This window comes from Erythrolamprus reginae, chromosome 8, assembly GCF_031021105.1.
Source record: "Erythrolamprus reginae isolate rEryReg1 chromosome 8, rEryReg1.hap1, whole genome shotgun sequence".
NCBI classification, from domain to species: domain Eukaryota; kingdom Metazoa; phylum Chordata; class Lepidosauria; order Squamata; family Dipsadidae; genus Erythrolamprus; species Erythrolamprus reginae.
The window spans coordinates 40,162,728-40,185,646 of record NC_091957.1 but is presented as its reverse complement, the minus strand read 5'-3'; the positions used below and the strand labels follow the sequence as shown (position 1 = coordinate 40,185,646).

Below are 22,919 nucleotides of genomic sequence, written 5' to 3'. Positions count from 1 at the left end.
AGCAATAAATTATGTAAAAATAGCAGCTCCTGGCATTGGTCTGAGCCTAGAGAAGTTCTCTGTTTAATCCAGCTACCCTCTACTTCAGAACTCACGAAGAACAAGATTTTCTTCTGAGAGTATCAAGAGAAAGGGAGAGAGAAGGTGGAATAAACTGCTGGAGAATATGCACTCTCCATTTTGGAAACTCCCCAACTCAGCAATATGCAGGAACCAGGCTTCCCACATAAAGACTCAGAATCCTCCCATTCCTGCCTACCATCTCTATACATATCCAGCAATGGACGGTTGGGTGGGTGGGTGGGCCGGAGGAATGAATCAGTCCATCTGGGATAAAAGATTACTTAGATAATCTGGAAAGAGAGAGAAGAACGTATGTCAATCCTCTCTGAGGGGTTCTCCTCTTCCTTAGCACCATTCGTGAGGAAAGAAGAACAGAAACATTAAGTAGGACATGCTTCTTCTGGCTACCAACGAAGACTTAGCTAAATCAGAGGATTTGCAAATGAACAATAAGCAGTGGTAGAAAGGGCTTTTTCAAAAAAGTTGGAGAGGGGAATGTGGAGAAAGAAAGAATGCATTAGCTCCTTTATGGTAAGTTTTATCAATATCTGTTTTAAAAAATAAAGATGGGACACAATTCCTCCCTTGCACATTCATAGGACAAACCCAGCAAGGAAAACCTAGCAAGAGTGCCACAGCAGCACCAAAGTGCAACAACCAACGAAGGGCAAGAGGCATTGGAGGGTTCACACCATGCAGTAAACGGGAGCGACTGGGGCTGTCCACAAGACGCAGGGGAGGGGGGGGAGGAGACGGGATGACTCCAATCGCCTATTGAAGTGGCCTCTCGGCCCTCGGAAAAGTCGTGTTTTTTTGGTAGTCAGTAAGAAGTGGAGCTCTTCGGTGAGAGACTGAACTGGCTAACTGGGAAGGGGGGGCTGCCACGCTGGAGAACATTTAACAAGAGCAGCCATTCTCCGTCACAGGCTGCTCAGGTGGTTTCTCTAATTTGATGTCAATCACTGGAGAGAAGGGGTTAAGGAAAACAGATCTCTGTACAAGCCGAAACGCGCACGCACGCACAAATAGAGCTGTTTGATCCAACAAAGCCCAACAAATGAGCTGGTGCTGTGGTGGCGCAGTGGTTAGATACAGTACTGCAGATGACTACTGCTGACTGTCAGCTGCCTGCAGTTCAAATCTCACCAAGCTCAAGGTTGACTCTGCCTTCCATCCTTCCAAGGTTGATATAGTGAGGATCCGGAGGGTTGGGAGGCAAGAGGCTGACTCTGTAACTGCTTAGAGAGAGATGTAAAGCACTGCAAAGCAGTATATAAGTCTAAGTACTATTGCTATTGCTGTTGGCTCTTCCTTTCCCTTCCCTTCAATTAGAATGCAACATTGGAGGCTGTAAACCACTTAAAGAGGGCTGTAAAGAACTGTGAAGCGGTATGTAAGTCTAAGTGCTATTGCTCTTGCCCTCCCTCCCTCTGAATTCAATATTGGGGGCTATAAACCACTTAGAGGGGGCTGTAAAGACTGTGAAGCTGTACTATTGAGGGAATCAATCCTTGTCCTTCCCACTGGCATTTGAGAAGTATTACCCAAAACATTAATGGGATGGATGCAGGTGAAAACAGGACTACCTTGATTTAATGATCTGTTGGGAATAGTTAGTTCTGAGGGATCCTTGGTGCTCTCTGAGCCTGGTTGTTTTCTTTCAGATATTTCATTACCCACCTAGGTAATGTCATCAGTAGAGGAAAAGGGGTGGGGTTGCAGATAGGAGGAGGAGGATCGTGGGGTCCTTGTTGCTCAGTGAGCTTGAAAAGAGAATGAAAAGGGTTAGGGACCCCTGCTGTAGAAGGTATTTCTGCGCTCTGGGCTTGGCTGTTTTCTTACAGATGTTTCATGATCCATACTAGGTACCATGATAGCACTGAGGATGACACCTAGTTTGGGTACTGAAACATCTGCAAGAAAACAACCAAGCCCAGAGCGCAGAAATACCTTCTACAGCAGGGGTCCCTAACTCTTTTCATTCTGTAGACTGGCCGCAGTGTCAGAGGCTTCAACAGTTTCAACAGCGACGGTGGGGAGGAATGGTTTTGTATGTGCAACCTAAATCCAGCACATGTACAAATGAAACTTCACACTCTTGCCTGCTGTTTTGGCCGCCTGGTTCCCAATGGGCTGTGGCCTGATGGTGGTCCGTGGCCTGGGGATTGGGGATTGGGGACTCCTGTTCTAAAGAGGTGAACTGGCCCAACTGTACTTCAAGAACTAATAGGTTGGACCTTAACAAGCTTTCAATGCAATTTTGATACATGCAAAATGGACAGCTTTGAAGGTTGATATGGCAAATTGTTTAAGCTTTGCAATTTCCCTGCAAGATCCCTGATGGAGGGAACCAGCTACATACGTACTCTCTAAAAATGACACGGCAGGCAGATAAAAGGTTGTAATTACAGGACAAAGCTCCTGATCAGCAGGATAAGGATACTGTCATCTTTGCTCTTCTCGGGAGCGTTGTCCATCCCAGGTAAGGCAGCAGCAACGCGGCGGAAAAGCTGAAAGACAACACCCCAAATTTGTGAATATAGTGTCTGCAATGGAATATGAAGTTTACACTCGTGAGAATAGACGTGAAAGAAGAACTAAAACATATCCATGTATCCAACGTACACAGATAAAAGCACTTCAGCAGTGAGCATGAAAGGCCCCTAAACCAGAAGTGACATTGCATCGCCTTTTTTTTTTAAGATAGTAAAAATGAAACATTAACTCAAGCTGGAAAAGCTCACCTTGTAGAAGACATTGGTGCTAAGAAAATGAAGCCCACATTTGCTAATGAGGGAGTCTCAAACCGGGTGGAAATAATTTGTGTTGAAACCAGAAGTTAAAAATTACCTGCTTCACGTTGTAACCCGTCTTTGCACTAGTCTCAATGAACATCACGCTAAGTTCTTTGGCTCTTTGTTCACCTTCTTCTGTAGTAATTTGCCTGGAGAGTAAGAAACAGGACTATTGGGGCCTTTGCAACCAGCCTGCCAAAGGCATACACTAACTGTTTCCCAAAAAAACCTTTCGAAATTAAGTCAAGGGGGCATGTGATAGTTGGCTGAAGGCTGTGGGCAAACTAAATTCATCAAACCTACAGTAATGGAAACATACTTTTTGTTCATTTCTTTGTCCCACTAAATCAAAGCTCTAAGGAATGAATGCTAGCCAATGGCACTGGCTAAACCTATTTTTGTTTCCTGGAAGAGGCTGAAAAAACAAAACAGAAAGGGCAGTTTTGCATGATTTAATAGCTTTTGCTGGGCTGAGTTCCATATTGCCTAAAAGGTTATCTTGCAGCTCTGTAGGAATTAACTATCTGTCAGCAAGTTCACCTCTAACAAGCCATACATACCCACTTCTATAGTAAATCCATCTTTTATTGTTGCTTTGAGTTTTTATGCTCTTTGTAAGCCCTCTTCTGCAGAAATTAGAAGGAAAATTAACCAATGGATGGGGATTCTGTCTTACAACAATTCAGGCCCAATTACTCGACTGCATTCCTATACAATTTGACTCGTGCTGTGCAGATGTCTACCAAAGGCACATTCTTAATAAGACTTATCTGATTTCATCATTATCATCCTGTTTTAACGATCCCATAATCCCTTGCGGGGTGGAGTCTGGGCAATTGAATGGAGGTAGCAAAGTATTTAATGACCAGAGGCCCTTCCTGTCGCCAACACAAAGCTTTGTTCCGCATATATGTTCTCATTGTGCCCAGAGAGAGAAATATCTGCCTCTACCTAAGATGGAACACACAGCCTCCTGATTGTGAGACAAGAGCTCAACCTCTGGGCTACCACACTACTCTTCTTGTCTGATTTCTTGACTATCAGAAATTCATTTAAGTTGCTTTGTGGTGAGACCTATATTGTGAAATAATGTGCCGTGAAAGTAGAAGCTCAGCAGCAATCTCTGCAGCTCAAAATATTTCCTTCAGTTTTTTAACGCATCCATGAAACAAGCTCAAATCTGGGGTGCTAAAACAAGCTTATTGTTTAGGAGGCTTCCAGTGAGTAAGAATTTGTGCAAGATCAACAGAGGGGGACCTGCACTGAATACCAATTAACTAAACACACACACACACACACACACACACACACACACACACACACACACACTGACCTACCTAGTGAGGATTTTACTGTGTTCTGATCAGGAGTTTTTCCTTCCACATTCAAAAAATAGAGTTTGAGAACTTGCTGGAATACACCTATTAGATCAGGGGTCTTCAAGGTTGGCAACTTTAAGACTTGTGAACTCAAATTCCCAGAGTTCCTCAGCCACTTTTGCTAGCTGAGGAATTCTGGGAGTTGAAGTCCACAAGTCTTAAATTTGCCAACATTGGGAGAGCCCTGTATTAGATCATTTCCAATATAAACAACATAAGAAAGATGTAAAGATGCAAAGAACAATTGATCCTGCTTTTCCAAAAGGTAGTTTAGCTTAAGGGAAAGAAGTAAGGCCTTTTGCCCTACCGTAACTCTCAGCAGCAGCTACATTCCATCAACGGTGTCTCTCCCTTAGCCTCTTTTCCACTTCCTACCGCTTTTCTTATGTGTCATGAATTTTGCATTAGAAGCTGGAATGAATTTATCACTGATCTATGTAAGCCTCTCTGGGCAGGCTTGGCAGAAGAATTAGGCAAACACACTCAAGTGTGATGTGAAAAATAACAGGAATGGCACTAAGGTCCATGAATAATATTTTTGTGCTGGTAGAGTAAATGTCAGGCTGAAGCCATTTTAATTGGCATTTTAGGCCTGCCACACTTATACTATTCCACTATGCAGTTTCTATTGTGGAAAAATGGGAGAGGAGATTGTTTGAAGTTGCTAGCGTGTAACCAAAATATATTATTTCTAGAAAGCCAAGGCCATCCTTTGTCTCTGTACCTCTGCACCTGCACGGAAGGCAATGGGTGGATTCTGACAGCATGGCAATAGAAGATTGGACAATGTGATGGACTATGGGGGCAACTTTCAACTGGGTGGTGAAACCTGGGAAGATTCAGATTCAGGTTTTGCCCAGATGGGACAATATGGCTCCATTAATAAATTGGATCTTTGAGGAATACTTTGCTTGGACTCTGATTTAATTTTGGATGCTATTTGGACCCGACAGTAAAACTTCAAGAATTGTATTTTTATCTACCTTGGAGATAAAATGAAATAAATTAGTGGGTCCATTTCATTACAGCATTGACTCAGATATTGCCAGGCCTTTCCCAATATTTAATTCTGCTTTTTTCATGAAAAGAGAAAGAAAAAAGACTTTTTCAGTATGCCAAATAGTAGAGAATCTGTGCTCTTCCTTGCATTGCTGAGTTGTGGTAGCAGTGCTTAGAGCACAGTAATGTAGGCTAATTCTGCTCATTGCCAGTAGTTAAGATTCTAACCAATTCACACTTGATTCAGCCTTCCATCCCTCTGAGGTCGGTAAAATGAGGATCCAGATGGTTGGGGGCAATAGGCTGACTGTAAACTGCTTAGAAAGGGCTCTAAACCACTATGAAACAGTATAGAAGTATAAGTGTTATTGCAATATTCACAACGGGTTGGCGCAGCAGGTGACTGTAGATCTGAAGGTCAGCGGTTCAAATCTCATCACCGGCTCAAGGTTGACTCAGCCTTTCATCCTTCCTAGATGGGTAAAATGAGGACCCGGATTGTGGGGGCAATATGCTGGCTCTGTTAAAAAGTGCTATTGCTAACGAGTCTACGGAGAGGGGCGGCATACAAATCTAATAAATAAATAAACAAATAAACAAATAAATAAATGTTGTAAGCCGCCCTGAGTCTAAGGAGAAGGGTGGCATGAAAGTCGAATAAATAAAATAAATAAATAAAACCCCCAAACTGATACCCAATAGCGAAGAATATTGGGGATTCAGTGACTTCTGGATAGAATACAGCTTTTTTGCCTCTTCCAAGTATTAGCTAGACATTTTTCTAGTACATCGTTCCCTTCCGCTACCCCACCCCCCAACATTCCCTTTTTAAACTGTACCATTACCTTTTATCTGCAAGGTCAGTTTTATTGCCCACCAGCATGATGATGACATCACTTCCTCTTTCTGTTCGCACGTCGTCGATCCATTTGGAAGTTTGCTGGAAGGAATTCAGATCTGCAAGGAGAAGGTAGCTCAATGCACTACAGTCAAGTCAAAGAACGGAATAAACACCTACAGAATGTGAAGACCCACAGAAGTGGCTTCCTCCTCTCACCAGTCCATCTCACCCTATCAGGCAGGGAAAGTGTGCTACAGAGCCCGCCAGTCCATGAATTTTGACTGGTGGGGCCTAGGAAGAGAGCCTTCTCTGCCACTGCCCCCACTTTGTGAAACATCGGGTTCCCCAGATGTTTCCCATCAACCCTTTAATAGATTAACAGAGTTGAAAGAGACGTTGCAGGTCATCTAGTCCAACTCCCTGCCCAAGCAGGAGTTCCTACATCTGCCTCCAACTAGGATCGAACTCACAACCTCCTGATTGTGAGGCAAGAGCTCCACCTCTAGGCCACAGCAGCTGGGCTTAACCTTCGCTCTGCAGATTTATCTATCTATCTATCTATCTATCTATCTATCTATCTATCTATCTATCTATCTATCTATCTATCTACCTATCTATCTATTGGATTTGTATGCCGCCCCTCTCCGGAGACTCGGGGCAGCTAACAACAGTAATAAAAACAGCATATAACAATCCAATATTAAAACAGTTAAAAACCCTTATTATAAAACCAAACATACATACAGACATACCATGCTTAAAATTGTAAAGGCCTAGGGGAAAGGAGTATCTCAGTTCCCCCATGCCTGGTAGCAGAGGTGGGTTTTAAGCAGCTTACGAAAGGCAAGGAGGGTGGGGGCAATTCTAATCTCTGGGGGGAGTTGGTTCCAGAGGGCCGGGGCCGCCACAGAGAAGGCTCTTCCCCTGGGTCCCGCCAAGCGACACTGTTTAGTTGACGGGAGAAGACCCACTCTGTGGCAGATTTATGTGGCAGCAGGGCAAACCTCGCTAACTCTTAATTTTTAATTTCTAATATTAATTTTTATGCATTGCTTTATTTACAGGTTATGTTATTTTGTACACTGCCTATAGCCTCTTTTGAGGGAGACGGGTGGGTTAGAAATGACACATAAACAAAGCCAGCCTCCGGATGGTTCTTTGCCTAGGGCAAGAGGCACTAGGGCCTTCTGCTTGCCAGCACGGCTTGACCTGAGCTGTGCCCATTGAGCCTTCGTGGATGACTCAGGGCTTCTGGGCTCAGATTTCTTCTAGAACAATGTGTTTTGGTACACCATGACACAAATCTCTCACTCACTTGTAATGTCATAGACTACCACTGCAATAGTTGAGTCACGTATGTAGCTGGGAATGAGGCTACGGAACCGTTCCTGTCCTGCTGTGTCCCAAAGCTGAAGTCGGACCTGCTGGTACCAGTCCAGGGAAGAAACAGAAAGACACAAGAAGAAGAAGAAGAAAAAAGAAAATATCCTTTAGAGAAAAGGCAATGCATCAGAAGGAATTCTATAGAAGAATTGCATACAAATGTCTCATCAAAAATAGAAAAAAAATTCACATCACAGGCTACTGCTCTCTGCTCTCTAATACATTCACTCCAAAAACTCTTCATCAAGACAAATGAGAATGCTCGGGTTACGGATTAAGATTAATTACAAAGCCATGGACTACTTTATCTTTGCATACAATAAAACAATGGAGAGGTATATGAGAAAAGCATCCGTCGAAAAGTCATTATTTTCTACAAAATCTATTTCTTTTGGGTTGAAAGTAACATTGCGGGATCACATGTTCGATTTTCCATACAGTCCCCACAAGAAAGCCGAGAGATTCATAGAAGTTAACCTTCCATATAAAGTGGAACCAAATTTCTTATTTTTGAGCATGCAATAGGGGAAATATCTCTTCATGTAAAACACACAACACTATATACTTCTGTAATAATGAAAAAGGAATAACATAAGAGAACCAGACAAAGAGAACCAGACAAAGCAAATTCCTGCTTAGCCATAAAGATTTCTGACTGAAAAAAGTATGAAATAACATTACTTGTACAGAGATTGTTGGGAGGATGTGCACTTAATAAGAATTTAAAACCTCCAGGGACCGGAAGACTCAGGATGATAACTGTCTGTAACTTGACTTAGTACAAACAAATTCATTTTAATTTAAGGGACACCATGAATAACTAAAATTTTATTTTCTCTTTCAGTTTTGGTCTGTGTTGCTGGCCTGATATACTTGACAACTACTGGGGGAGGGGGAAGCACTTAGCTAAACCTACAAATGAAGATCATCCCAGTTAATTACTCAAGGTGATAGTTTCGCTTAAAAGCCAAGTATTATCACTGGCTGAAAATATTACTGCTATTTCCAATATGATTAATGAAGCACGAGAAAGAATATTATAGAAACATAGAAGACTGGCGGCAGAAAAAGACCTCATGATCCATCTAGTCTGCCCTTATACTATTTCCTGTATCCTGTATCTTAGGATGGATATATGTTTATCCCAGGCATGTTTAAATTCAGTTACTGTGGATTTACCAACCACATCTGCTGGAAGTTTGTTTCAAGGATCTACTACTCTTTCAGTAAAATAATATTTTCTCATGTTGCTTTTGATCTTTCCCCCAACTAACTTCAGATTGTGTCCCCTTGTTCTTGTGTTCAATTTCCCTATTAAAAACACTTCCCTTCTGAACCTTATTTAACCCTTTGACATATTTAAATGTTTCGATCATGTCCCCCCTTTTCCTTCTGTCCTCCAGACTATACAGATTGAGTTCATTAAGTCTTTCCTGATACGTTTTATGCTTAAGACCTTCCACCATTCTTGTAGCCCGTTATGGGGTTATGTGGGGCCACTATATAAGCAACAACCACTCATTTAGTGACTAAACTTCTTACAGCACTGAACGATGGTACTTACACGACTGGTCCTAAGTTTACATCAACCACAGTGTGTCCCTTATGTCATGTGATTACAATCTGGGTATTCAGAATCTGTCTCCCAATTATAATATTGCAGTGTCCCATGGTCACCAATAAGGACTGAATTATAAATGAAGGTGAGAAAAAAAATATCCTGTCAGATGGTCACCTGCTCTACTCAGAATAACACAGTTGGAAGGAACCTGGGAGGTCTTCTAGTCCAACCCCCTGCTGAAGCAGGAGATTCTAGTCTATACCATATTTCAGACAAATGACTGAATCCAATTTCTTCTTAAAAGCCTCTTGTTAAACCAGTACACATTGATCAAGGCAAGCCCCAAATTAATAGCATAATAATGTTATGTTTTTGATATGAATTACTGGTATTTGTTACCGTAATCTTTTGTATAAATAGGTGAATGGATCTGTTCTGGAGAAAAGGAAATTAGCTGCAATATGCTAACCCAGGGGTCCCCAAACACGGCACCTTTAAGACTGGAACTGGAAAAGGTACAAAAAAGGACAACAAGAATGATAAAGGAAATGGAGCACCTCCCTTATGATATCAGGTTGCAACGCCTTGGTCTCTTCAGCCTTGAAGGGGTGACTTGATCGAAGTGTATAAAATCATGCATGGGATAGAAAAGGTGGATAGAGAAAATTTCTTTTCTCTATCACACAATACTAGGACAAGGGGACACTCCCTAAAGCTCATAGGTAAGAAAGTGAGGGCAAATCAAGGGAAATATTTCTTCACCCAGAGGGTCCTTGGTTGACGGAATTCACTTCCAGAAGAGGTCGTGACAGCTGTCAGCCTTGATAGCTTCAAGGCAGGATTAGACAGATTCATGGATGCCAAGTGTAGCGGTGGTTATTGAAACGGATGTCCATGTGCCGCCTCTATGTTGCTTGAGGCAGGCAGGATTCCCTTGAGTACCATTTGTTGGGGATCAAGGGAAAGGAAGGGTCTTGCCTTCTCTTTCTGCTCAAGATCCCCAAGGACAATTGGTGGGCCACTGTGACGCAGAATGCTGGACTTGATGGGCTTTGGCCTGATTCAGCATGGCTCTTCTTATGTTCTTATGACTTGTGGACTTCAACTCCCAGCCAGAATTCTGGGATTTGAAGTCCACAAGTCTTAAAGTTGCCAAGTTTGGGGGAACTCTGTGCTAACCTATCAGGAAACTGGCACACTACGTGGGATCTCTGCAAAAAAAGAAACTATACTGGTGGAAGATCTCTCTAGTGGGAGATATTTGCCAATATGATCAATGCTCTAGAGCAGTGTTTCCCAACCTTGGCAACTTGAAGATATCTGGACTTCAACTCTCAGAATTCCACAGCCAGCGTTCGCTGGCTGGGGAATTATAGCAATTGAAGTCCAAATATCTTCAAGTTGCCAAGGTTGGGAAACACTGCTCTAGAGAAAGGTATATCCTACCAAACTTTTCAGCAATGCCCATATTCCAGGGAGACTTAAATATGAAACAGGAATATTTTCGACACCCAAGCTTCTTCGTCAACAATTTCCCCAGGTAGATACGAAAAAAAAGTATAATGTTTACTTAAGCATGTTCTACAATGGTAACCAACACATTTTATTTTTTAATATTTACAGGAACAATAAAAATGCAAAAGCAGCTACACATGGTGAAGAGCTATCTTGTAAATAATGCTCTGACTTGATAATTATGGGACAAAAAAACCCAAAAGGTTTGCTTTGGAAGACCTTCAAAGATACAGTAGCCATTTTCTTCCTCAAACATGAACCATTTTGTACGAATCATTATTTGCATCAACTTTTCACATCTTCAAGATGAGCCTATTAATTGTAATGAGTGTTTTGGAAGGGTCGCAGCAGCTTTAAAGTAATGGGGGGTTTTCTGCAAGATTTTTGAAGTAATTTCCCATTCTAATTCTAGGCTAAAACAGAGGTGACTGGCCAAAGTCACGCAGCTAGTTTGGTGATTCAGTCGTAATAATAATAAAAGGAGTCTTCCAATTTATGGCCCTGTGCCTTAACTATTATATTAAGTTGACTCTTGCTAGTCTAATAGTATGTCTTTAATTTGAATTTTATAGTACTATGGGAGCCCTTGTGGCAAAATGGTTAGAATGTGGAGTATTGCAGGCTAACTGCTCAGTCTTTGACCGGCTCAAGGTTGACTTAACCTTCCAAAGGTGGTAAAATGAGGACCTGATTGTTGTGGGAGATATGCTGACAGCGTAAACCTCTTAAGAGAGGGATGTAAAGCACTGTGAAGGGGTATATAAATCCATGTGCTATTGCTATTATTAGTAGAAGTATCAAAATATTCCAGCTTCTAGATCATTTAGAATAAGCCAATTTGTAGGACTTCTGTATTACGCAGAAGGATCTGAGGTTGGAATGGAGTGATCTGAGCTCATAACTTTCAGTTCTCCAATGTTTTTCTGCCTATAAAAACATTGTAAGTTTTCTTTTTGCAATTCTCCACGTTAGCATGAACCGCACTAAAACAGTTTTGATGAAGGGTGAATCAAAATAGATACGCAAATAAAGCAGGGAATACACAGGGGAAATAATATTAAGACATATACAGAATTGTCAACAGCAGAGGAATAAGAAAAAATAATTCAGCTTTAAAATAAAGCCAACAAAAATGTCAAAGCTAACTGTTCCCACACAATCCTTGGGGAATACACTTTCCCCCCTCCTGTGCAGGTAGCCCTTGACGGATAACATTTAGTGACCATTAAAAGTTACAAAGGCAACAAAAAAAAGTGACCCATGGCCATTTTCAAAATTGCAACCGCTGCAATATCCCTGTCTTCACATGACCAAAACTGACTCATAGTTATGATGGTTCCCAGGGTCATGTGATTACTTCTTGCAACCTTCCACCAAGTAGAGTCAATGGGAAAAGCTGTTTCATTTAACAACCGTTTTACTAACTTTAGAGCTGCAGTGATTAACTTAACAACTATGGCAAGAAAAGTCAAAACCCGGGGCAAAACTCACTTAAAAGAACGCTCTCACTCAGCAAAACTTTGGGCTCCATTGTGGCCATAAAGTCAAGGACTGCCTGTAATTTGTGGCAGTATAAAACGCTATGAATTATACGGGGCTTTATTCAAAATCAGGAGATGAACTCAATGAGAAGTATTAGCCTTCATCTCAGCTCTTCCTTAGGGAGTAGGAAATTTCATGTGCTCTGATCAAAATTGGTATATACCACAAAATTCCAACAAGATATATTTCCTTCAGGAAGAACACAAAATCAGTATGTCTGGAAGAAAAATGCTTATTCTCATTTTGCCTTCCAAACTAAAAAATAAATAAATAAAATAAAAGCCAGGCCTGCCCATATATTCGTGGCCAGAGATTCTATTCAACTGCCTGTCATGGCTCGCAGGTCCTGGAGCACTGCCTCTCACTGGTGGGGAAACAGGTGAACGGACTCCTGGCTGCTTCCTGAGAACTAGAACTCAGTTCTTCCCTCGGTCGGAGCGAGGGGCCTGCTGTGCTTAAACCCCAATACCTACTTGTCAGGTCAAAGACAATGGCAGCCTCAGCAGACTCCTGGAGGTAGCTGGGAATGAGGCTGTGGAATCTCCCCTGGCCCACAGCGGCATCCTGATCTGGGAAAAGAGAAAATGTGGGGGGGAGGGGTGGAGAGGAGGAAAGAGAAGAGCAGGAATATGGACAAAAATAAAAATAAAATAAAGCAAAATGCATGTGAAATTAAAAAAAACCAACAACACTCAAAAGAAACAATGCAAATAAATAAGAGGGAAGTTAAAATGAAACTAAAATGCAGCGTAAAACTAAAAATGAGAACTTGGAGGGTTTTTTCCTAAATAAGCAACCCCCCAAAAAAGTTTCTGTCATCTATTCCTCCAGGCGGAACTCTTTGTGAAAGACCTGGCAGCCTTTATTTTATCAACCCTAACAATCCCATGAACCATTTGACTCGAACCGTCTACTATTATCTTTCCTTTATACTTTATTCTGGGTTCAGGAACTGCAGGCCCATCGATGCCATAATGGAATTGCTTCTGTTGCGTAACTTTTGTCTTGGTTCTATTGTGCTAAGCAAAGTCGACCATGAAAGCAAAACTCATCACTCACAGACAGAGACGCTCCATGAGAAAAACTTTTCACTCTACAGTAAGTCAGGAAATGGCTCAAAATACTTCAACACATCTGCAATCGCTGAGTTGGTGGATGGAGGCTACTGACCATTCAAAATATCCACAATTGTAAAAAAATATATATCATTTGATCAGGACAACAACTTAAGATAAGAATTACCTTGCCTTATAAAGTTGAATTCCTCTATATATAATTGTATAAAATCTATGGTTAAGATGAAAACCCATCCCAAATTACAATGTTGAGCCCTTAAAACTAAAAAAACAAAGTACTGCATTTTTTGTACTATAAGGCATTGCAGACCATAAGACACACCTAGCTGCCAAAAATCACCAGACTGGTCAGTCCACCAGACAGAATAAAAGGCAGTGCCATGAGGCTTGGAAAGAAAAATGAGCCTATTATAGCTAGTCTGATATGCAAGCTTCATAGAATTTGATCTAAGGCATGGATACCTTGTGCATTTGCTTTCTCTCCTCCTTCTTAAAAAAGTATCCTACTAACCCATTAAAGGAGATCAAGCCTGCAATTTGAACCAATGATAAAGCAATGAAATTGCCACAGCAAGTTGCCAGTATCCAATCACAGATTGTGAAAATGGGTGTCAATGAAATATATGCAACCTGCCAATTCCTTCTTCCTATAGACTGAAGGGATATTTTGAAAACTATAATTATGGAAACCTTCATAGAATTATTACTGAATTAAAGGTGGGAGTCAAAGCTTCCAGAGGATACAACTATTTACAAAACAATTTATTTACCTCCCATGCTGTACTTAGGTCTTTCTCGAGGCAACCTGAAAGATATCCAGGCCAAAGTTGGAAATCTAAAGGCTAAATGTATTTATGGAATGAAAATTATTTCAATGTGCCATCTTCCATTTTTGAAAACTTCCAACTTTTTTTAATCAAGGGAGAAAACATAGGAGAGTTCAAGAATATCTATGGGCAGACTCATAACTCTAGGTCCCCTCCTGGAGATTCAAGCCACAGATCATATTGATGTGGAAAAGTACCATGGGATTGTTGAGAGAGATCAATCAGTCAAACCTTAGCTGACAGATAAATCCACTTACCGTGCGGTCTTCTAAATACATAGTCTTTGAAAGGAAATCAATCCCAATGGTGGCCTGGAAAAATGAGAAAAGATTCGTTTTGAATGATAAAAACAATCTTTGTTTTAAAAGAGCATGCCAGGGAACATTCGGTTGGAAATCAGAGAATAATGAACACAAAATAATAATAGGCTTATGTAGTATTATTTTAAATCCATCTCATAGTTCACAAATCGTAACACAATATTAAATACATTTCCCTGATATTTAATAGATAAGAATCAGCGATTTTTGGAACTGCACTGAGGTTTTAGACTAATGTTATGGATTTGTCTGGGATTAAATTCTTTTATTAACTGCATTAATTTCTGTTCTTATGCAAAGACTGAAAATCTCTTTGAAAAAAGCAACTACAAACTACTTCTATGCTATCCCTAAGAAAACATGGCAAAAACACCTCGCTGCTGGGTAAATTCTCTCATAAAACCACGTATCTTAAACAGTCTAAGAAACTGTACACATGCTATTTATATCAAACAGGAAGTTCAAACAAAGCCAGCTAGTTTCTTACTTAGAACCTGAGGTTATTTTAGTGTTCAGCGACCATTCTGTGTTATAATGGAGCTGAATGAGGAAAATTATTTTTAAAAAAAATGTTTTTATTGATTTTCCATTAAATAAATTTGTATTTGTATTTATCGGATGTGTATGCCGCCCCTCTCCGGAGACTCGGGGCGGCTAACAGCAATAATAAAACAGCATATAATAATAATCCAATACTAAAAACAGTTAAAAACCCATTATTATAAAAACCAAACATACATACAGACATACCATGTATAAAATTGTAAAGGCCTAGGGGGAAAGAATATCTCAATTCCCCCATGCTTGGCGCCAGAGGTGGGTTTCAAGTAGCTTACGAAAGGCAAGGAGGGTAGGGACAATTCTAATCTCTGGGGGGAGTTGGTTCCAGAACGCCGGGGCTGCCACAGAGAAGGTCTCGCCAAGCAACATTGTTTAGTTGACGGGACCCGGAGAAGACCCACTCTGTGGGACCTAACTGGTCGCTAGGATTCGAGCAGCAGAAGGCGGTCCCTGAGATAATCTGGTCCAGTGCCATGAAGGGCTTTATAGGTCATAACCAACACTTTGAATTGTGACCAGAAATTGATCGGCAACCAATGCAGACTACGGTGTGTTAGTGTAACATGGGCATATTTAGGAAAGCCCATGATTGCTCTCGCAGCTGCATTCTGCACGATCTGAAGTTTCCGAACACAAATTTCTTAGTGCTTAATAAACATCATGTTGTCTGGATATTTAATTTGCTTAACAGTACCAATTTACATTCTTAATCTCCACTCCTTTTTTGGACGTTTGGAAACCGTCTTGCAATTATGGCCATCACAGTGTCCCATGACTATGGGATCACCATTTGTGACCTTAACTGCTGACTTATGGTGAGAAAAGTCAAATGAGAAAACTGGAAGGTTGCAAATGATGGCCATACAGCATGGCACCTAATGAAGCACAGAAGTTGCCTTATCATAACTGGAACGTCCATCATTAAGTTGGCCCAATCATGTGACATCATAAGCTATGACTGTGTGGCTTAGCAACAGAACTTTCTGGTCCCAATTACCATAGTTAAGTGAGGGTTAGCTGCAGTGAGTCGCATGAAAGTTGTATTTTGCAAGTTACTATATTTTTCGGAGTATAAGACGCACCTTAGTTTTGGGGGAAGAAATTTGGGGGGGGGGGGATCTGCCTCCCAGCTAAAAGTACTGATGTTATATACTGTTTGCTGTGTTTTTCTGTGCATGTGTGCCTGACCCATAGAAATAGCAAAGAATTGGAGAAATGTATATTATGGTAGCATATTATTGCCAAAACGTTTTCTTAAATATGGTCACACTAACTCCTCCCAATTATTTAAATAGATTTACTCCAAATATGACTAAGTCAGGGTTTAACTCAGCTGCCTTATCTTAATACTAAAACAGGACACTTGTTACATTTCAGACTATAGTTGTACAGATGCTATTAAAATTGATGTGGCTTTCTGCAAGTATAGTTATTCTCTGCTATTTAAAAGAAGATACAATACCACTGGGACTCTTCAGATCAAGCATTTATTTTAAAAAGCTTCTTCATTTTGTTAAGTTGTCTAGAACAATAATAAAACAGTATTTAAAAAATAAGTCTAATAATTTGAACATTCTACAGATGTTTCTAGTTATTGACTTACCTTCTTGCATCCAGTTTCAGCAGTCTCATTAGCAAAAGAAAATAAAAATCTGCCTCTCTCTCCCAGCAATTTGCCTCCTTGCAGCTTTAGTTTCACTTTCAGTTTAGCAGTGGTGGGCCTGCCTGCAGCCTCAAATCAATTGAGGATCGAGAAGCTGATAATGAGTTACTTGGTTTAATAGGCTCTCTTCTGTTTGCTGCAAGGAGGTAAATTGCTGGGAGGCAGAAACCAAAAGGTAGGGGTGGCTGGCTGCAACTACATTCGGTGTATAATATTTCACCCTCTTTTTTGGGGGTTCAAAAGTTGCCTTATACTCCGAAAAATACGGTACATGAAACTTGAAAGCGGTTTTTCACACAATGTAGATGATCAGATGCTACCTTTGCATGTCAGGCAGCAGGAAAAGGAAAACTCTGGTTTAATCAAATCTTTACTGAGTTCAATGTGACTAACCTCTTTGATGTGCCCCGTCCTACAATTTTAATCTGAACAAAATGTGACTTTCACAGCTTTTCTATGATTTTAATGATTGGGAATTAGTTATTGCTTTAGTATGCTTTTCCTCAAATGGAAAAATATGAGTGCAGTGAACTCTTTATCTTTCTAGATGTATAGCCTCTTGTGATTAGAGTAGTCTGAGAATTAATCTGAAGTGGTACAAGGGATTGTCTTTCTAACACTTACCTGATAAGTGTTGTCAAAACTGTCATACATAAATCTAGTGATTAAGGAGGTCTTTCCAACTACAAAAGAAAGAAGCACAAGTATTTATGTATAAGTTTAGTTTAATATGTATAAGTTTAACTGAATTGTTTGTAAAAAATAAAGATGGGATACAAATAAAATACATAAAACAGTAGGCATATTGTTAAATAAGCAAATAATGCCAGGAAATTTTGATTTGCTCATCACACAATGTAATCCCATTCTTTAAAAATAAGCTACATTAGTAAAATCTGCATGGACTTTTGGATCTGCTATTACTTCCAGAAGTTATTATAGAGATAATGTTATATTTTAATTGCAAAACCATAAGTGTCCACATGTGGACTGAGTTCTATTTGAATATGCAAAAAGGTAAACAAGGATCTCTGTTAAAATATGCATTAACTTTAAACTGCAATTGCTAGAGCTTAACTGAAAATTTGACACAACAAACCAATGGTGTGTCAAATTTAGTAATATTACACTAAAAAGGTAAATGTCCTATATAAAATATTTGCAGAACCTGGAAGCTTTGATACACAAATACACATTTGTAAATCAAAAGTTATTCATCTCAAAATAAAGCTAAAATTATTTATTATTCTATAGTGAATAAAATCATTGAATCTACCAACATAAGCCAAAAAATTATGCTCTCTCAGTCTGTTCCCTTTAAAATGTAGCTGAAAATCATGTACAAATAATAGCATTACTTATAGCTAGCATTGTATAAATGCTAATAATTATTTATATTATTGTTAGCATAAATATGCAGGAGTGGCTCTTTGGGATGTTAAGGATTTCTTCCTGTGATCAGTTGTAGATAGGAGAGGTTCCATAAACACCAATAGATTCATGTGCCAAAATTATGCCATCTGAACCGATTTACCTACAATACTAATTTTACACACCTTAATACAAATGAGCATAAATCAGAATAGCACCACTTTCAGATCAGTCTGGGGAAGCAAAGTTTTTTAAAAGGGCCTGCCTATGAATTAATGAATCCTACTGCACAAACTGAAATTGAAGATAGTTAGTAGATTGGAAAATAATCTGATGGTTAGAAGAGAAAAATATGCATAAATAAATATAACAAGAATAATCAATAATATATACACCTATATTTCCCAGCTGCAGCTTTCTTTGTATCCCATAAAATTAAGGGAAAAGACCTCTTAATCATGTCTGGAAAAACCCTGAGGTTTGATAAATGAAAGATGTATGTTTACTATTTATTATTGTTTGGAAATTGAGACCTCTCAAATAAACCATTCTATTCCCTTAGCTATAGCAGGGGTCAGCAACCCACAGCTCTGGAGCAGCATGTGGCTCTTTCATTCCTCTGCTGTGGCTCCCTGTTGCTGGTCAGTAAAAGGAAAAGACCCTGTGCTAGGGGGAGACTCTGTGGTGGGGGAACTGGACTTCTGGTGAGCAGAGGAAAAAGGATGCCACGCTAGGAGGAGACTATTTGGTGGGGGAACTGGCCTTCTGGTCGGCTTCAGAATTGAACAGGGAGTTTCCGGTTTGGATTTTTGTAACTCTTTGACTGTTTTAAGGTTGCCGACTCCTGAGCTATAGTAAGGCGACAAACGTATCGGGCCCTATTTTTGTGTCATGATCTCTACCTTTAAAATTCCCAGATGCCCATGGGATTGGAGGGCATATAAGTCAAATAAATTAAATTACTTGGTAGACCAACTTCCTTTTTAATCAGACTTTTGAGCTTGCCAGAATGCCCCTTTTTCCCCAAGAGCTTTTCTTGATTTGTAACAGGCATAAATCAAGTAGAACCCCACTTTATAGGTTTTAATATACAATGCAGGTCTTTTTAGGAAAGAAGAATAACTCATATATTACTAAAGTATAAAGTAGGGTACAAGGAAAGAGAGCACAAGGCACTGGAGGCAGGATACCATGAAATAATACTATTAATGCTTCATAACTTGTATATCTTATTCATTGCCTTTGCTTACCCAAGTTGCAACATGTAACATGATGTAATTATAATTAACTAATTAAGAATGATACACAGCAATTACACAACAGTAATTATGATGTAATAGGTAGGGAATATGAAATTCTCAGATGTTTTACTCTATTTTTTACCATATACCCTGGCAAGTAAAAACCATTGCCAAATCTGATTTCTAATGTATTGTTCTTTTTAAAAAAATAATAATATTGAATAATATCGCTTTTACACTGCTCAGCGTCCTCAGTAAGGCCTTAGACATCTAAATTAAAAATGAGAAATGGTGATCTGCCAAACATGCCTGCCCTTAGCGTGATTTGTGTGGATGTCCTGCAGCCTCAAACACCAGTCAAGTCTATCAACGAAGATAAACCTCTCAAAATAAGCAAACACTCAAGATCATGAGAACCTTAACAACAGCAACACTACTTCTTTAATGAACAGCCAATTTGGTGTAAGGGTGAAGGGGATGGCTGGGAAAAAAACAGGAGATGTTGAGTTCCAGTCTTGCCTTAAGCATGACTAGGTGAGTTGAAGTTATGTTTTACTGGGAAAGAAATAAAGGAAGACTAGTATCGATCTATTGCAAGCTATTTAGCTGCCCTGATCTGACACACATATATGTGGTACCTTCAAATCAGGTTTTTACCCCTAGCAACTACCTGCATTACCCACTGACAGTTTCTTGGTTGGTGGAAATTTCTGGTGTCTGTCTGTCTGTCTGTCTTCAAGTCTGGTCAAGTCCCTTTGGTTTTTTGGTAAGATTATTTTTTAGAAATTGATTTGCCATTGCTTCCTTCCCAAGATTAAGACAAAATTGTCAATAAAGACAAATCTTTGGAACTCAGGGATAAACTGTGGGGTCCTTGGTGCTCTTTGAGCTTGGTTGTTTTCTTACAGATATTTCTTTACTACCCTGGGTAACATTATCAGTGCTCAAAGGTTGTAGGGTTTGCAAAGAGGAGGAGGCAGGCTGTGGGATCCTTAATGCTCTCTGAGCTTGTTTACTTTGCACATGCTTCCTTATCCAAGACAAGTAACATCATCAATGCTATGAGAATGTGACTGGCCCAAGATCACCCAGCCTAGCTTCACACCTAAGACAGGACTAGAAATCAGGAGACTGGACAGCATAGGATCTCCTGTTTGAACAGGGGGCTGGACTAGACAACCTCCAAGGTCCCTTCCAAGCTCTATTCTTCTGATTCACATTCTCCCAGTTTCTAAGCAGTTGCTTTCAATCCCTACAGCCAAACTGGCCCTCCCTCCTCTCTCTAGTTCAGGTCTTCAAATATGGCAACTTTAACTTCAACTCCCAGAATTCTCCAGCCAGCCTAGCAATAGATTTTCAAGGGGAACACCCCCCCCCCCCAAGAAAGTCCAGTTGCCTTTTGGAAAAACGCCTTTGGGACAACCATGACCTGCATGATGGAGCTCTATAGACATTAATGAAAACATCATTAGACTGAGGATGAAAAAAAAAAGAGGGGATCTTCAACCATTAGTCTATATCCAAGGACTTCAAACCTGGCAACTTTAAGACTTGTGAACTTGAACTCCAAGAATTCTCCAGCCAGCATAGCTTTGGTATAAGAGAAGTAGACAAGAGCAGAGCTGGCTAGAGAATTCTGGGAGTTCAAGTCCATAAGTCTTAAAGTTGCCAGGTTTGTAGTAGGAAGAGGAGGGAGAAGGAGTAAGATAGTAGGGGTGGAATAGCTGCCTGAGTTAGAAAGAGGAAAGTGGAAAAAGGAAAGATGGATACAGAAGAAACAATATAAAGCAAACTTGGGATGTGATCTAGTTTACTTAGTATACTAAGATGTATTGAGGGTATATGAAGTTGTATGTTGAATGTGGAGAAAAATAAAAGAAAAAAATTACTGTTATCAGGAAAGACTTAATGAACTCAATCTGTATAGTCTGCAGGACAGAAGGAAAAGGGGGGACATGATAGAAACATTTAAATATGTTAAAAGGTTAAATAAGGTTCAGGAGGGAAGTGTTTTTAATAGGAAAGTGAACACAAGAACAAGAGGACACAATCTGAGGTTAGTTGGGGGAAAGATCCAAAGCAACATGAGAAAATATTTTTTTACTGAAAGTAGTAATAGATCCTTGGAACAAACTTCCAGCAGATGTGGTTGGTAAATCCACAGTAACTGAATTTAAACATGCCTGGGATAAACATCCATCCACAGAAATAGTGTAAGGGCAGACTAGATGGACCATGAGGTCTTTTTCTGCCATCAATCTTCTATGTTTCTACTGTAAAGTTGCCAGGTTTGGGGACCCCTGCCATTTTTCAATTCAAGGCATACTGAATAAAAACTATAAACGTTCTTTTTAAAAAACCAAGAGGATGAGCAAGGGATGATCTGAAAACGAAGCGAAGAAACTGATTTTTTTGGAGGGGGGTGTAAGGGGAGAGAAAACCCTGCAGCAAGATGCAAGTGCAGCCACCCAACCAACTCCTCCCTATCCTAAACGTTGATGTCTCCATTTGTTAGGATTCATATGCCTGTCCCCCCCGCCCTTCACAACCATCCCTTAAAAGGAAGATTTAAAAGGAGACATTAAAAAAAAGCTAATAAAAATCTCCACAAGGACTGGAATAAGACGGGAGGGATATGAAGGGAGGGGTCGCCGCCCCTTTCCTCCCAGCTGCATTTCCTGGTCTATTTTCAACCCCCCATCACACACACAATCACCCCTCCCCCACCACCCCTCAGGTTTTTTTTGTGGTGAGTGGCGGGCAGCCCCTCCCCCACCACGCGCGCAGGGGGGGGGGTGTTTCTCTCACCGCTTTGCTCGCCGAGGAAAACCAGCTTGAACTTGCGCAGCGGGTTGCCGAATTCTCCGCCGGCTCCTCCGGGCGCCGACATGGCTGAGGCGCGGGGATGGCGGCGGAGCAAAGCCGAGACGAGGAAGGGGAGAGAGAGACAGAGAGAGAAAAACGCTTCAGCAGGCGCTCCACCGCCTGGCAGCCGCTGCGTCCCTTCCGGCCCCGCGCGTCCGCGTGCGTCACTTCCGTCTCGCGGCTCCTCCCTCCCTCCCGAGGAAAGCAGATGAGCTCATCCCGCCCGATGGGGCGGGGCGGGACGGAAAGTGAGCGCCTTGACGTCACGAGAAGGGGAGGAGCTGGATGTACACCTACGAGTGATAGAGTTGTGAGAGGAGGAGGAGATTCGTACAAGTATTGGCACTTTTGTGGGCGGTTCTTGGAGCTAATGGCCGAGACTGATTGGAACTAGGGACATTTTCTCATTCACTTTTTATTTATTTGTTTATTTTGTCCAATACACAATAATACACAATGAATATTATAGAGGACATAGTTATAGAGGATTCTTTTTATGTTATAGAGGATTCTTTTTTTAAAAAAAATATTTTTATTGAATTATGTACTTTAAAACAAGCAATACAAAAAACCTAACCAAAACAACAACACATAAAAATTATAAAAACATTACATCATTAATATATTGATTGCTTTGGCTATTTATATTATACCTAATGTTTTCCTTTCTTCCGCCTTTCTGTTATCATTTTCCAAATAATTCAATTACTATAAATCATATATTCGATTACATATCGTTTTTAAAAATAATTTATTATTTAGACGAAGTTAGTTTCTTTACTTTTATAGTTTTTCATTAATATATAGGTTTTTCCCCTTATTTCTAACCATTCATAAAATGTCTTCTAAATTTTATAGTATTCCGAGTCTTTTCTGTTAGATTGGATTGCAAGGACTTCTACAAATCAACCCAGGGA

General features: G+C 40.3%; 1 protein-coding gene across 2 annotated transcripts; it reads right to left on the bottom strand.

Moving 5' to 3' along the window:
* Positions 1-533: 533 nt before the first annotated feature.
* On the bottom strand, positions 534-22,164 carry LOC139171468 (ras-related protein Rab-6B-like). 2 transcript variants are annotated; one of them, XM_070759715.1, is made up of 8 exons: positions 21,946-22,164; positions 17,150-17,208; positions 14,239-14,292; positions 7,393-7,501; positions 6,082-6,193; positions 2,914-3,007; positions 2,507-2,573; positions 534-1,025 (listed from the first exon to the last, which is right to left on the bottom strand). In XM_070759715.1, the coding sequence occupies exons 1-8, from the start codon at positions 22,025-22,027 to the stop codon at positions 961-963; spliced, it is 642 nt and encodes a 213-aa protein (XP_070615816.1). In that variant the 5' UTR covers positions 22,028-22,164; the 3' UTR covers positions 534-960. The 2 variants fall into 2 exon arrangements, with proteins under 2 accessions (XP_070615816.1, XP_070615817.1); XM_070759716.1 differs by having other exon boundaries at positions 7,393-7,498.
* Positions 22,165-22,919: the final 755 nt, after the last annotated feature.